A 13,514-nucleotide genomic window follows, 5' to 3' on the forward strand; every position below is an offset into this window, starting at 1 on the left:
CTAAAAGAAATAAGGATGGGAAGAGAGGGCAGCCTTGCCCCGCGCCTTGTTGTAGGCTGAGTGGGTGTGACAAGGAGTGGTACAAAAGGGGGTGGTGATGGACGGAGCATCTGAACCAATCAAACACTCACACCCAGTCAAAAGATCTGGGTTTGATCCATCACCGCTCTTTAGACCACTCTGCCACCCCAGTTCAGACAAGGCTATATGCAAATCAGTCTGACCCTGTGCCTCATGGGAACAGTCCAGCCCGAACTGCCAAGCCATGCCTTCCCTGGTCCGGAAACAAGCTTCCGAGGACCGGTTTCTGGCATTCCAGCCATCTTCAGCCCGGCTTGCTTGAATCCAGTGGCTAAATGAGCAAAGGACTCACGTCTGAGCATACCCTGCCACACCTATGGCGGCCAAAAGCGGTACAAAAGGGGTGGTGATGGACGGAGCATCTGAACCAATCAAGCACTCACACCCAGTCAAAAGATCTGGGTTTGATCCATCACCGTTCTTTAGCCCACTCTGCCACCCCAGTTCAGACATGGCTATATGCAAATCAGTCTGACCCTGTGCCTCATGGGAACAGTCCAGCCCGAACTGCCAAGCCATGCCTTCCCTGGACCGGAAACAAGCTTCCGAGGACCGTGACAAGGTGTGACAAGGAGCCATTAATCGAGATAGGTGCGGTTGGGTTTTTAAAAAGTGCCATGAACATTTTTATTAAAGTGTCCCCCAGGTTAAAGGCTTCCAAGCTGTGCTCTAAAAAGGGCCAAGCTACTCTGTCAAATGCCTTTTCAGTGTCTAGTGTTATTGCGACAGAGAGTGCGGGTGATTTTCTCACCCTGTCAATGACATGGCATGAGAGGAGTGTGTTGTCATTTGACATGTGGTTCTTAAGAAAAAGAAATTGGGAATTGCTAATCAGTTGTGGAAGATATACATTAAGTTTTGAATGCAGAATCTTTGCATAGATTTGCAGTCTAGATTTATCAAGGAGATCCATCTGTAGTTTTTAGGCAGAGTTGGGTCCTTCCCATCCTTGGGAATCACAATAATGTTGGCTTCAGCCATTGTACCCTCAATTGTGCCGGAATTGGATATTTGGTTGAATAGGGAGAGCATGGTTGGTTGTGAAAGGTTGGAGAAGGATTTGTAAAACTTGGTTGTGAAGCCATCCGGGATGGGGGCTTCGTTTTCTTTTAGCATGGCTTGGGCTGCAATGCTTATGGCCGCCTGATTCTGTCTCTCCTCCCAGCGCGGGGCGAAATTCAACACATCCACACTGTCCAAGAGGGTAGCCTGATGCACTGAAGCTGGGTTGTGAACCCTAAAGACCTGCTGCATGTCAGACACGCAACATCGAGCATTCTGTGCAATCTGGAACCGATACATACCCCCACAATCACTGTGCACTTCACCTGCAAGCTGAAGCAAGATGGCGGAGGTAACTAAACAGACCTGCTGATGCGCTGAAGGTTTAACGGGGTCCCAACCAAGCACCAAGATTCCTCCAATACCTTCTGGAGCACCCCTGGAGCATCAAGGTTAAAAAAATCCAATCTTTTCTTCTACCTATCAACAAGAAATCTGAGATCAGAGCAGCATCACCGCTGATTTTGCCTGATCCTAAGATGGCGATAAGAGTTATTCGGGCACGCAGGCTATAACTTGCACGTTTTTCACCATATGCAGCACAGAGAGCTCATTTATATATGGGCACGTCACTGGCATTCAGCTTATGTCTAAGCAGTGTAACCTACACCAACCAACCACCCTCAGGTCTGTTGCGAGCTGCCTAGAGTGACGGCTGATTCAAGATCATGTTTGCGCTATATAAAACTTTCAAAATAAATAAATAAATAAATAAATAAAATGGCAACGCAATACTCCAGCTGGAACCTTTTCTCACATAGCCATGAGATACGTACTGAGACTCTACACACTCCAACTGCACGCCACAATAGCACATGCACTACATCCACCTAAGAGGAGCTAGCGCCCTACCTCTCCACAGTCTAACCAAACAATCTTTACTCCTTAACAATCTTTACTCTAGCAGGACTTTGGCAGGACACTCAATAGTACAGGTCCTACAGGCATATACAGGACATCTGGCAGACATATAACGCTTTAACGCACAAGTGCTGTAGAGTGCTGTAACTTTCCAGCCCCATTGTTGAAACTATGGAGCTCAATAAATTATAAACCTAAGCACACGTAAGATTTAAATAGTAATTTCCAAAATTAGTAATACATAAAACACAAGAAAATCATTCCATATGTTCTCCTCTTTTCTTTTTTCCTTTTTAAAACGTCTTCGTGTTTTCAATAAGTGAACAGTTCCCAAGCCAACATGTGTTTTGTCGCCTCAGTATGCTTGTACATGCGACTTGTTCACGGCTGAACAAAATTCACTTCATTATATTTTAAGTATGGCGATAATTCGAAGCCACACTACTCCTGTGGCCTTAGGGGTAATTCTTGAGAGGACTATTATCCTGCTCTTCGCATCAGCTCCTCAAATTATCCAAAATGTATGTATCTCAAAAGACTCGCATTTGGAGTCCGTCGTGAGGCGGGGGAGGTCGCTTATCGGGGGCTTTTGGGAAGAAAGTTTCAGAATTTTGAGATACATACATTTTGGATAATTTGAGGAGCTGATGCGAAGAGCAGCATAATAGTAGTAATAACAGGTGTCTCCTCTCAATGATCATGTATGGCGGAAAAAGATTCCAAATCGCACTTCAAAAGACCAAATGCTGAACCACCATTACCAGACTCTCCTATCAAGCTCAAAGCGGACATAAATAGTAAAAAGGAAATGATACTGAAAAAGTTGGCGGATGTACACGATCTAGCAAAATCGACTAATCAAAATATGAATGCTATGCAGCTGAAAATGGCTGCCATACGGGCTGACATAAACACAATCAACACCAAATTCTCAGAAGCTGAACAAAAAATACGCAAGGTGCAAGACTCCAACACAGACATATCAGTCACAAAACACATGAAAAAAGACAGCTGAACTCAAAGCCCGTAACAGACGTGGCAACATAAGAATCTCCGGTGTTCCGGAAGGTTCAGAGGACTCTGCCTACTCCTGCATAACTTTCCTGTAGGTGATATTTTTAATATGAAATATAACGCTTCACAAGAATCTGAGGCAATGGTTAATGATTCGATGTGAGAGAGGCATGAATCCTTATAAATGATAGCTAGCCCACATCCGCATTTGCCTATTCTTTCCAATCCGGAAGGGGTATAATCCTGTGGAACAGTGTCAACCAGTTCAGCTCCTGATCAGGACCTGTAATTTGATTAGCAAGCCGAGTGTCTCTTTTTGAAATCCTTTCACCACCAGCAGTTTCTTAATTCCAGCCTTCTTCCTACTTTTGTAGTGGGAGCATATCTGGAGTTGGTTCTTTTTTTTTTAACTTTTCATTAAAAGAAGCACTCCTTTACATTCTCTTTCAGCCCAGCATATTTAGTCTCCAGCACCATTATATTTATTATGCATTTCATATTTTTTGCACTTGCCTCAATGCCCTCGCCAATCCCATATTTCCACCATTTGGTGCTGTGTCGCACCCACGAATAGCCTGTGAGGTGTTCTGCGCCCCATTTGGCACTAAAGTGGCTGGAGCTGGAAGGAAGTAAGGCAATATTGAGACAGTTTTAGTTTTAATTTGACTTGTAATCTCCACTGCCCTCCACCACTCAGCAGTCTTTGCCTCACTCACTCTCGCTATACATAGCACATAGACTGTCAAGGAAGGAGCTAGTTTCCTGTACTGTCCGCACTAGCCCAGCTCTCTCAGAAGTTACAGAGAGAGAAAGGGGTAGATAAAGGCTCCTGGAGCACTTGAGTCTCCAACTTTACCCTTGTTACTTTGGATGAGTGACCTTGAGTTCATTAAAAGTCAAGCCAACACTTCTAACACGTTAGATTTATATTTGCACTCTAACGGGTTACATGCAGTGTGTTGGAAGCAACCCCCCACCCCAACCTTGTCTTCCCTTGTCTGTCTCTCTCTCTCTCTCATTTCTCCCTCTCTTTCATCTCTTTACTTCTCTCCCGTTCATCCTTGCTGGATTTCCACCTCTCTGCGTTATCCCCCAAGTGCAAGCAGAAGAAAGAGTTAGAGGTGGGGAGGGCAATTTGAAGGAAAAACTTAAAAGAGATGGAGGGAGTGTGATGAGTTTACTAACGTCCGCCCTTTACAAAGCACACACCCACACTCCCTTTTTCTACCTTCTTTTATCACCATTGTCTCGATCTCACTTACCACACACCTTCTCCGTCTTTGTTCCTCTCAGCCTCCCCTCTCCTCGTCTAACTCTTTATCAAGCTATTAAGCCTCGTTCTCCCTCTTAGTTTTTTTAATGTCACTTCCCCCTCATTCCTTTAAAATCTCTTCCTATGCTGGCATCTACGTTCATGTTCCTTCTTTCTCCCCATTCGCCCAACTCATTCCACTTTTAAAATGCTGAACAGCAGCCACGCTGGTGTACGACATGGCTAAGAGACATTGCCAATAGCTATAGTATAGGGGAGACCTATTGTCTTTGCCAATGCTTGTCTGTTATCCGCTGAGAGTAAGTAAAGAAAGTCAAAGCATAATCTCCGTCTCCCTGTCCTTGACAGAATTGATATTTTCCTTCACACCAGCTAGGATTTGTTTTCCATTTTTTCAAACTTGTGTTCTCTACCTCGTAGTCCATTAATTCTGCAAATTAAAAAAATTATTGCAGATCTGCCGGTTACTGCTATTACAAGTTCTATTAAGATGGACAATAGGCCTCGTGGAATTTGCTATGATTGTACATCCTGGCTCGAAACCGCAGACGGCATTTATGGGAAGACAGGATAGTCACAACTCCTCCGGGTGAGACAAGTTAGTCATTCTGCCCAGCCAGTGCCGTTAACGCCCATGAACATCATCAGGTTAGGTCATAGACATCGAAGAAGGACATTACATTTTCTGACGCTTGTTGACAATAGCGCTATATCTGAACGGTGCCGTCTAAGGCTAGAATATGGTAAAAACAATGGTAAAAAGCACAGCATATTTATAGAAAAGTAAATGTATTCTCTTTCATGAAGGCAATTTCCTGTTTAATGTCCTTGCCGTTAAGAATGTATAATCTATGCAGTATAGATGTTTGTATATTTTTTTTAATTGTCACTTGTGCGCATTCGGAAAAACTGTGAATTATGACGTTTGAAAGTTGTTCTTGGAAGACGTTCATTAATCTTTGGAAGTCCCATTGACCGAGAATACGTATCTTCTTTCAAAGATGGCCTCCTCTGGTGTAATCCTTTAATTTTCACGACCTAGCTAACACACTAAAATCAACCAGTGAACTTTCTTCCATGCCCTTTTCGGTTTCGTGTACGTGATGACGTCACGACGTATATAAAAACTTCGTTACGCCGCTGTCACTTCCTTTTGCCCCCTAGCAAATCTGAAAGATGGCGCCGGTGAGTCCGGCGTGGTTTTACATTTTAGTATGGTACTTACCGGTTCTCTTAATTTGCTTGTTTTTGACAGCTCTATGCGTTAGTTGACCACGTGTGTCTCACTCAAGCTTTCAATGTTACTATAATCTAGCTTAAGTTGCCAGCGAAAATGTTTCTTAAAACTCCTATCCAGCCTGCACCAGCGCTCTTCACTCGTCATTTCCCTTACTTTCCAGTAGATCCGATTCAAGCGGGAGGGGAGCCTAACGATTTTTTGCAGCTAAAAGTCGGGTTATTTTGGTGGTCTCATTCTCAAAATAGCCTCTTTTTAAAACTTTTTTTTTTTATTCGAATTTAACTGGAACTTCATTCTCCTGACTCCCTACTCAAAAGAAAGCTCTTCTGAATTGTTGGCATGTATGGTATTAATCAACTGCCCGCATTAGACTATAAACCTTCCTGTAAGGCTTACTGTTTGTTTAATTTTCCATGTTCCTCGACAAGCGCATCCTGCACTCAAATGATCATCTTTGCCCTTGTAATTTCTCGCGGTAGTGTTGTTGCTTTCTTAACACGTTTCCGAAACTGAGTCTTATAAGAGCGCCATACACTGTAAGATACACTAGGAATACTACGTAAGAAATTAGTTTTTTAATTTATTTTTAAGTGTAATTTCAACTCTGATTTCACATCTTATAATAATTTTATTGTAAATAAATTATTAGGGACTGCTTTTGGGCTGCCTGTATAACCTGCTATTCGATTTACCTGGGCTTCACTGACCATCCCTTTTCGGTGTACTCTTAAAGTACCCTGCCTCCCTTCTGGCGAGGTTGGTGCATATGTTTTAAACTCATGCTTTCCCTTACGGGCCAACCGCATATCTGCCTGTTAGTCCGCCTTGTAACACATAACCTAATTATTCCGACTGTAGCAGTAGGCGTGGGAGTAAAACAGCACACCAGAAACCTTAAAACTCCCAAGACCTGCAGAGTAAATTAAAACTGTCAGCTAATACAGTTAAGTGTTCATTTTTTTTTTTACCTGCCCTTTCTCGGTGCTTGCGCTTTAGGATTGGATAAAAAGCAACCACTCTAGTTACTGAAGCACAACGCCAAAACTCTTCCCACAGAGGATCACAACAAATACATAACTACTAATTGCACACTCCCCATGTTAGTCTTTCACAATTGGGTTTGGAGGACTATAAGTGATAAAATACACTAAAACAATGCCTGCCTTTTCCTTGCTGGTGTTAAACCTGTATTGCACCCAGAATGCTCCACATTTAACGTGTTGTGTAGATGTAATTGTTACTGCCTGACGTTCGTAGGGAGGGATGATTGAATAGGACTTTTGCTTGGAGTGTTGTATAAAGATGGAATGTTGGGTATGATAACGCAAAGGGCTGCCAGTGTTCAGTTTATATGCAGGTTTTAGACTTTTGTTAGTGCTCTAATTCATTCGTTTTGCTGCTGGGTGAGTAGCAATAAAGGTTTACTGCATAATATTGGCCACTGGGCCTTGCCATAAAATTAGTATTTCAGTTGGGACATATAGGACCTGGATGGTTAAAAAGTAATTTTGCGATGTAACTTTTGTGCAGGGTGAATACAGCCTGAAGGTGTTTAGACGGTTGTACATGGTTAAATGTCAAGTAGGTCATAGATTATCTAGGTTGAATGTACATAAGTAGACTGCTGTGCCTTTACTGCAGAGTTGACATGATTGTTTTGAAAGCTGTGGGAAGGTGAGTATACACTTCGAATTGTTGCTATAGCTCTGATGTAAGGGTTATGTTTAAAGTACATTCTGCAAATTCCCAACTGGCAAGATTACTGAGGTTGTTTGTTGGTCAGAAAACGATCTTTTGAGGCGTCTTCAAGAAGAGGGTAAAACAGACCTACTCAACAGACCACGATTTAGTAACTTACTGCATGCATCCTTTTTATTGCCAATCCTCTAGCACAACAACTTTCCATAAGAAAGTGGGTCTAAACCTGGCGGGTACGCAAGGTCTGAGGTCCCACTCTTACTATAACATTGGCTATTCTGATATGAATTATCTAGCATTTCATATCCCTTTCACTGTCGGGAGTAGAAAAGTAATGGGACACTGACAAAATGTGGTGCTAATTTGATGCATTTAGATTAATTGTAACGTTCATAAATGATTGTAATGATTAAACTGATATCCCCGAGGTCAGAATAACTTTAGAGGAAGTACTTTCAGATAATGCGACCAATCAAAAGTCCAACTGTCATTTTGTAAAGTGTTTGTTTTTGAACATATAAATGCTGACTTCTCGTTGGAATAGATTCTGCATCAATGCTCGTGCTTTCTTGATATCTGAAAATCGTTGTTTTCATTATTCCTTTAATAGAAAGATAGAAAATCAAAGAAAGCAAGCTGGAAGTTCATCCTTGATCTTACTCATCCAGTTGAAGATGGAATATTCGACTCAAGCAACTTTGTAAGCATATTTATTACGAAAGATAGTCAGAACTAGTAACACTGCACTTTGCAAAATTGTTAAATTTCGTCAAATCATCATTTATCTTAATACATAATTTAGTGTTCAAATGTTTAAGCTTGTCATACTATCAATTTGTTTGTTCTGTTTTTGCCTCGTATTGTTTGACAATTATACACTGGCTTGCATAGATATTGTTTAACACATTTTTTTGCTAGGGTTAACTTCCCTAGTATGAGCCTAGGGCACCATTCCCTAGTGTCCTATTTTTTGTTTTCTATTAATAGGAGCAATTCCTGAAGGAGAGAGTGAAGGTTAATGGAAAAACTGGAAACCTTGGAAATATTGTTCATATTGAACGATTGAAGAACAAGATCACAGTGGTCTCAGAAAAACAGTTCTCAAAAAGGTGATTTCTATCTCAGATATTTATCTTCTATTTTTGCTTTGATCAGGTTACGTTTTTTACTCCTGATTTTGCATTGCTTTGTAATAAATATCTGCTCATAGCGTTATTTTAAAACTTTGTTTGTTGCTTACTTAGTATTTTTGCTGACCCCGATAAATTTCAAACCATTTAATGGGGTACAGAATGGGGGACGATGGGCAAGGGCACTGTATGGCAGAGTGACAAAGGCAATAACTTTCCGTGTTGGTTGCATATATAGCACATATGGTTGCCTAGGGGTAGCATTCGTGCACTGCAATGGGAAAGAATAGGAGCCATAGTAGGTGGGGTGTAGGGACCATGTCGTACTGGATACTTTAAATACACCTTACGCCTCTAGACCGCATCTAAACACTAAGTGAAGGGAGTGGCATCCTGCTGGGGTTTATTTTGAGCGGAGGAGCAGAAAAGTGTTGGATGAAAAATGACTTGGTATGCCCAGACGTGGGTCCTGTGCTCTCCATGGCACTTGAATCAAGCTATCCTGGCTGAAGAGGGGTGAAACCGGTCCTGGAATGCTTGTTTCCAGTTCAGAGGACCTGGCTTGGCAGTTCGGGCTGGACTGTTCCCATGAGGCACAGGGTCAAGACTGATTTGCGTATGGTTGGGTTCAAACTCGATAGGTATGGTGAGCAAAAAACGATGGATTTAGGCCCAGATCTCTGTACTGGGGTGAATGTATAACAATGTTTGCATTTTGTCCAACTGTTTTTGCATTGATTTATTAAGCAATTGCTAAAGGAAGAGATTTTATTAGAATGACTTGGCCTGTCTGCTCTGGAATGCCAGAGTAACAATCACCCTCCCCTCCACTGTGTCTCCTCCTCAAAAGGCTTTTGCTGACAATTCTCTATCTTCATCTTTTAAGTCATAAACTGTTCCTAAGCAGAGCACCCCCTCACATGAGAAATTTTCTGTATCGAAGCACACCGTTCAAGCATCCACCTTACCAGTAATATCTGCAGTACAACAGATACCCCATAGCAAATGCTTGATCAGTTTTATATCCTTTCACCACGAAAGATGCTTCAGATTAAAGGTACAGCCGTGATTGAAAGCTGCTGCCTGTTTCTTTAGTTTATTTTCGAAAGGTGGCTTTGATTCATTTTATTCTTGGTTCACACTAATAACCTGGCACATTTGATTTAGGCAAGTTTATATTTATTTCTATAAACTGTAATAACAATCTGTAAAGATAAATTAGCGACCTGCTAGCTATGGAGTGTATTTTTTACCTGTCCCTGGAAGTACACTGCTCAGTGTGTGATAAGTAGAGGTGATCCTTTCCCTGCAGTTACCAGAAGTTTTAGCACCTTACGCAGGACAGTAAAATATAAGCCTGCTGTTTCAGTCAAGCCTTAAGTCTAGCAGGTCACCATGGTATTTCAGTCCGAATTTGCATGTACCTTTTGCACTCCCATGCTTTGGCGAAAGTGTTGCCCAAGCTTGCAGTGCTTTCACACATGTTTAATATGCCTACTTCTGTGGTATAATTTCCAATACATTAAATTACAAAGCAAAAAACTCACCTTGCCCCCCACCTAACATTGTGAATTAACTAGAGCTTAGATGTTCCTCATAGTTTAGTGTTGCAGTCTACGGAACAAGTTGAATTTGCATAAAGGTACGTATCTGTCACCTCCAGTGGGTAGAGGAAGCTAGTGTAGTAGAATACCCTTCTGCACAGACATGCTTTCCTGCAGGTTAAATGGCTGGCATACAATTTTGTCTAGCAGCTCTCGTTATGTGATAACCTGTACTATTGCCACTTTTTGCTGATTAACTTGGAGCAAACACTCCGTGGTTACTTTATATTGCCCCATTTGTCTGCATGCAGAATGCTTTTTTAAATTTTAATGTATTCACACAACTTGTCTTTAAAACCTACTTAAGATAATTCTGCAATCCATATATTTGTAAAACATGCTCTAATCCTAAATGTCTTGCATATAAGAATTCTTAGTCACAGCAAAATGTTCAGTTTTCCGCAAACCATAATTTTTATGCTATTTTTGGCCAATTGTCAAAATACACATTTAAACAAGTGTCTTTACCAATGCATGTTTGTTTTTGGGGTAGTTTAGTTTCCAAGTAGGCTAGGTCATTAGACAAACTGTCGGGTGTGACTTACCAGTAAGGGTTTGGATGCTCTACAGTCTTGGGATTAAATATGCCCCAAATAATTGAGCACCGCTATTTAAAGACTGTTACGTTATTTTTGACCTCATTGATCAGTTTGTAAAATCCTGCCAGCAAACACAAGCAGTGGCTCTTCCACAAATTTTGTTTATAGAAATATCCAGTCCTAATCAGGCAAGTGACTGCAAATGTTGGATCAGCTTCACACTCGGTGCCTGAATTGTCACTAGAATGACCCCATAACATGCTTTTTAAACATCTGCTCTCAAATAAGTTCAAATGAGGAAAAGGAAACACTGAAAGCCTCAGACATACAAAGCACAGAGTCCCATTTTCCCCATTGTGTGACTTGTGATGGTAAATTGCTAGGCCTCAATATTTCCTGTTAAACAAGCTGTAGCCTGACATCCAAGATCAGGTCCTGAAATTGTTGCTCAGTGTAGGGCTCACATTATTTTTATGACAACTTGTTTGTTGCAATCTAGTTGCCAACTTAACGTTTTTGTCTTCAGAAGACTAACTTTGGTGTTTGATTGTTAAACTTGTACATGCAATTCATGGTTAGTTTGCTTCCCTGACTTAATGCTCACCATAGATAATTCAGGATGGCTAGATTGTAGATGTCAGGAAGGGTGCCAGTATGCTGGGTACCAGCCTTAAAGGGGAAACATTAAACATTTGAGGACTCGTGCGGAGAATTTATCAGGTAATAAGTGGGTGCTGTAACAGTCCATTAGGCCATTCACTTTTTTATTTGCTTAACAAACGTCATTGATCAGAACCTGCAACAAATTGTTAGAAAGTAGGAGTTATAGAAAATCTGCAGTCACCCAAACAAAGAGTTTTCTCGGATTTTGTTGTAGTTGATCCATGCTAGCATTCTTAAAGCTCCAACATCCATGAACCTTTGAATAACTTGTTTTAGCGAAATTTTGCTTTACCTGTTCACTTTCAATGCTAGCCTGTCATAAGTTTGAATTTGGCCACACTTGAATCATTCAAATTATCTTTCTATACTGAACCCCACAGCTTGCGATTGAACCTTTTATAGTGGAAACTAGAAGAATAATCTGTACTGAGCTTAAGGCCACAGCTGAAGCAGAGCCCAGTTTTGTTTTATGCCAGGCTTCTTGCATCAGACTTGTTTTTAGTGGCACACCAATATTTCCTAAGTTGAGTGGCGCAAAAAAGATGAGCACCAGCGGACAACACCCTACATCTTCCCCCAAAGTCCTAGAAACCCAAGTTGCTCTGTTAAAAATGAATTGCATTAATAAAGGTGGGCCTAAGTGAATTCAAAGCAAACAGTTGGGGCTTCTGTAAGCAAGATAGCTAGGTCTCCATCCACTATTTATCATTGTTGGCCTATACTCATCTATTTGGTTAGTTTTATTAAAAGCAGTTTCTTTATCATGGTAGGTGGATTCACACATTAAAATTAAGTTATATTCTGTATGGTTAATAGGCATGCTTGTCAAACTAAGTCCAGACAGGTTTTACACTTGCATTTTTAAAATAACTGCAATAGTGCAACTGCAGTTTTATAACCTTTATGAAAGCAGTTTGACAATTAGAAAGGTCAGCAGGGCATCTATTGGTTTACCCAATTTTATTACAGTGATAGGATGATTGTAATAGATCTCACCACTCATCGCTCGGGGTATCGTTCAAACTTGTTGTTTTGCCCACCATGCCACCTGTTTGGCCCCAGCTATATGCAAATCAGTTTGACCCTGCTCCATTAGGAAACGTCCAGCTTAAAATGCCCAATTTTGACTGGCTACAGAGTTCATGTCCTATGTCAGCACTCGACATTGACTTTGGGTAAGTCTCCTATAGCAATTGCTTGTTTGTGTCCTTGTGACTAGCCAATTGCTTACCATAGTTACCTTTTCTGACAGTCATTTGCTTGCTTCAGGTTCTGTGAATTTCTTGCTATTTTTTTGTCCCTCTGGTGTTCATCTCTTTACCATCCTTTTGATTGATAGTGTTCCACTACTCCCATTTGGAGAACTATTTTCTTTTTACTTCAGCACACCATAAGCGACAGTTTTCTTACACTCCGTATGTGTAGCTGGTCCTGCTCAAGTACCATTCCATGCCGGGAACTTCATGTCATAGTTTCCTTTTGCTGATACTGTACTTGTCTTGATGCCTTCTCCTAACAAAGTTAAAATTGTTGGTTTTGAGATGTTCAGTCTGGTTAGCTTTTAGTCTCACAGTTTGTGGAAAATATTTAGAGTAAAAACATTGCCTGGTTTTTACAGAAGTGTTTATTGCATTATGTGGATTGTTATAAACGCAGTAACTTGAACAGTTCAGGTTTAGTAGTTTTTCAAATTGCATTAAGGAAATTGAATAGTCTTTAAGTTCAGGCTGTTTTGAAAAATGACATTACCATGAATGGCAGCTAACAATTTGCATATTGTTTAAAGGTACCTGAAATATCTTACTAAGAAATACCTTAAGAAGAACAATCTCCGTGACTGGCTTCGAGTGGTTGCATCTGACAAAGAAACTTATGAACTGCGCTACTTCCAGATTAGCCAAGATGAGGAGGAATCTGAATCAGAGGACTAAATATTTGGAAATGGATGTAAAACAATGTGCATAAAAATCAAACCTAGTAACTATACAGGACTGTGACCTTGGTTATTTTGGAATAAAGATTGTGTTGCCTTTGTTAATTGTTTTCTTACTCTAATACCTTTGGCCCATTGGGGTTTTAAAGACCCACTTTCCACTCAGTTTTATACCAACTTGAAAATCTTGCAGAGTATATAACCTTGGTGTAGTGACAGATGAAAAATTTTACTGATTTGTGAAGCTCGATATGGGGTTTTAAGAGACAAAGGCATCTTTTGTCCTTGGATGCACAGTGCACATTGTGCTGCTTTGCCACTTCGTGCAAGCAAGGCACCATATTGAGCAATGCAGAATGTCTTATAATTGGGTCGGCACTGTATCTTCTCATGAATACTTGAAGCTTTACCAGGAT

At 40.9% G+C, this 13,514-nt stretch overlaps 1 protein-coding gene across 3 annotated transcripts; it reads left to right on the forward strand.

Moving 5' to 3' along the window:
- The first annotated feature begins 5,411 nt into the window (after positions 1–5,411).
- On the forward strand, positions 5,412–13,205 carry RPL22L1 (ribosomal protein L22 like 1). 3 transcript variants are annotated; one of them, XM_086944418.1, is made up of 4 exons: positions 5,412–5,476; positions 7,840–7,929; positions 8,217–8,338; positions 12,952–13,205. In XM_086944418.1, the coding sequence occupies exons 1-4, from the start codon at positions 5,468–5,470 to the stop codon at positions 13,094–13,096; spliced, it is 366 nt and encodes a 121-aa protein (XP_086800544.1). In that variant the 5' UTR covers positions 5,412–5,467; the 3' UTR covers positions 13,097–13,205. The 3 variants fall into 3 exon arrangements, 1 of the variants encoding a protein (XP_086800544.1); XR_015300979.1 differs by lacking the exon at positions 12,952–13,205 and having other exon boundaries at positions 5,442–5,476; positions 8,148–8,287; XR_015300980.1 differs by lacking the exons at positions 5,412–5,476; positions 12,952–13,205 and adding an exon at positions 5,489–5,508 and having other exon boundaries at positions 8,148–8,287.
- Positions 13,206–13,514: the final 309 nt, after the last annotated feature.

The sequence above is a fragment of the Lissotriton vulgaris genome, chromosome 11, assembly GCF_964263255.1.
Source record: "Lissotriton vulgaris chromosome 11, aLisVul1.2, whole genome shotgun sequence".
Taxonomy (NCBI): domain Eukaryota; kingdom Metazoa; phylum Chordata; class Amphibia; order Caudata; family Salamandridae; genus Lissotriton; species Lissotriton vulgaris.

Coding starts and splice junctions, on each gene's coding strand:
- RPL22L1 (XM_086944418.1), top strand. Junction 7,930..8,216: donor TATTCGACTCAAGCAACTTT/GTAAGCATATTT, acceptor TTCTATTAATAG/GAGCAATTCCTGAAGGAGAG. Junction 8,339..12,951: donor GAAAAACAGTTCTCAAAAAG/GTGATTTCTATC, acceptor TATTGTTTAAAG/GTACCTGAAATATCTTACTA.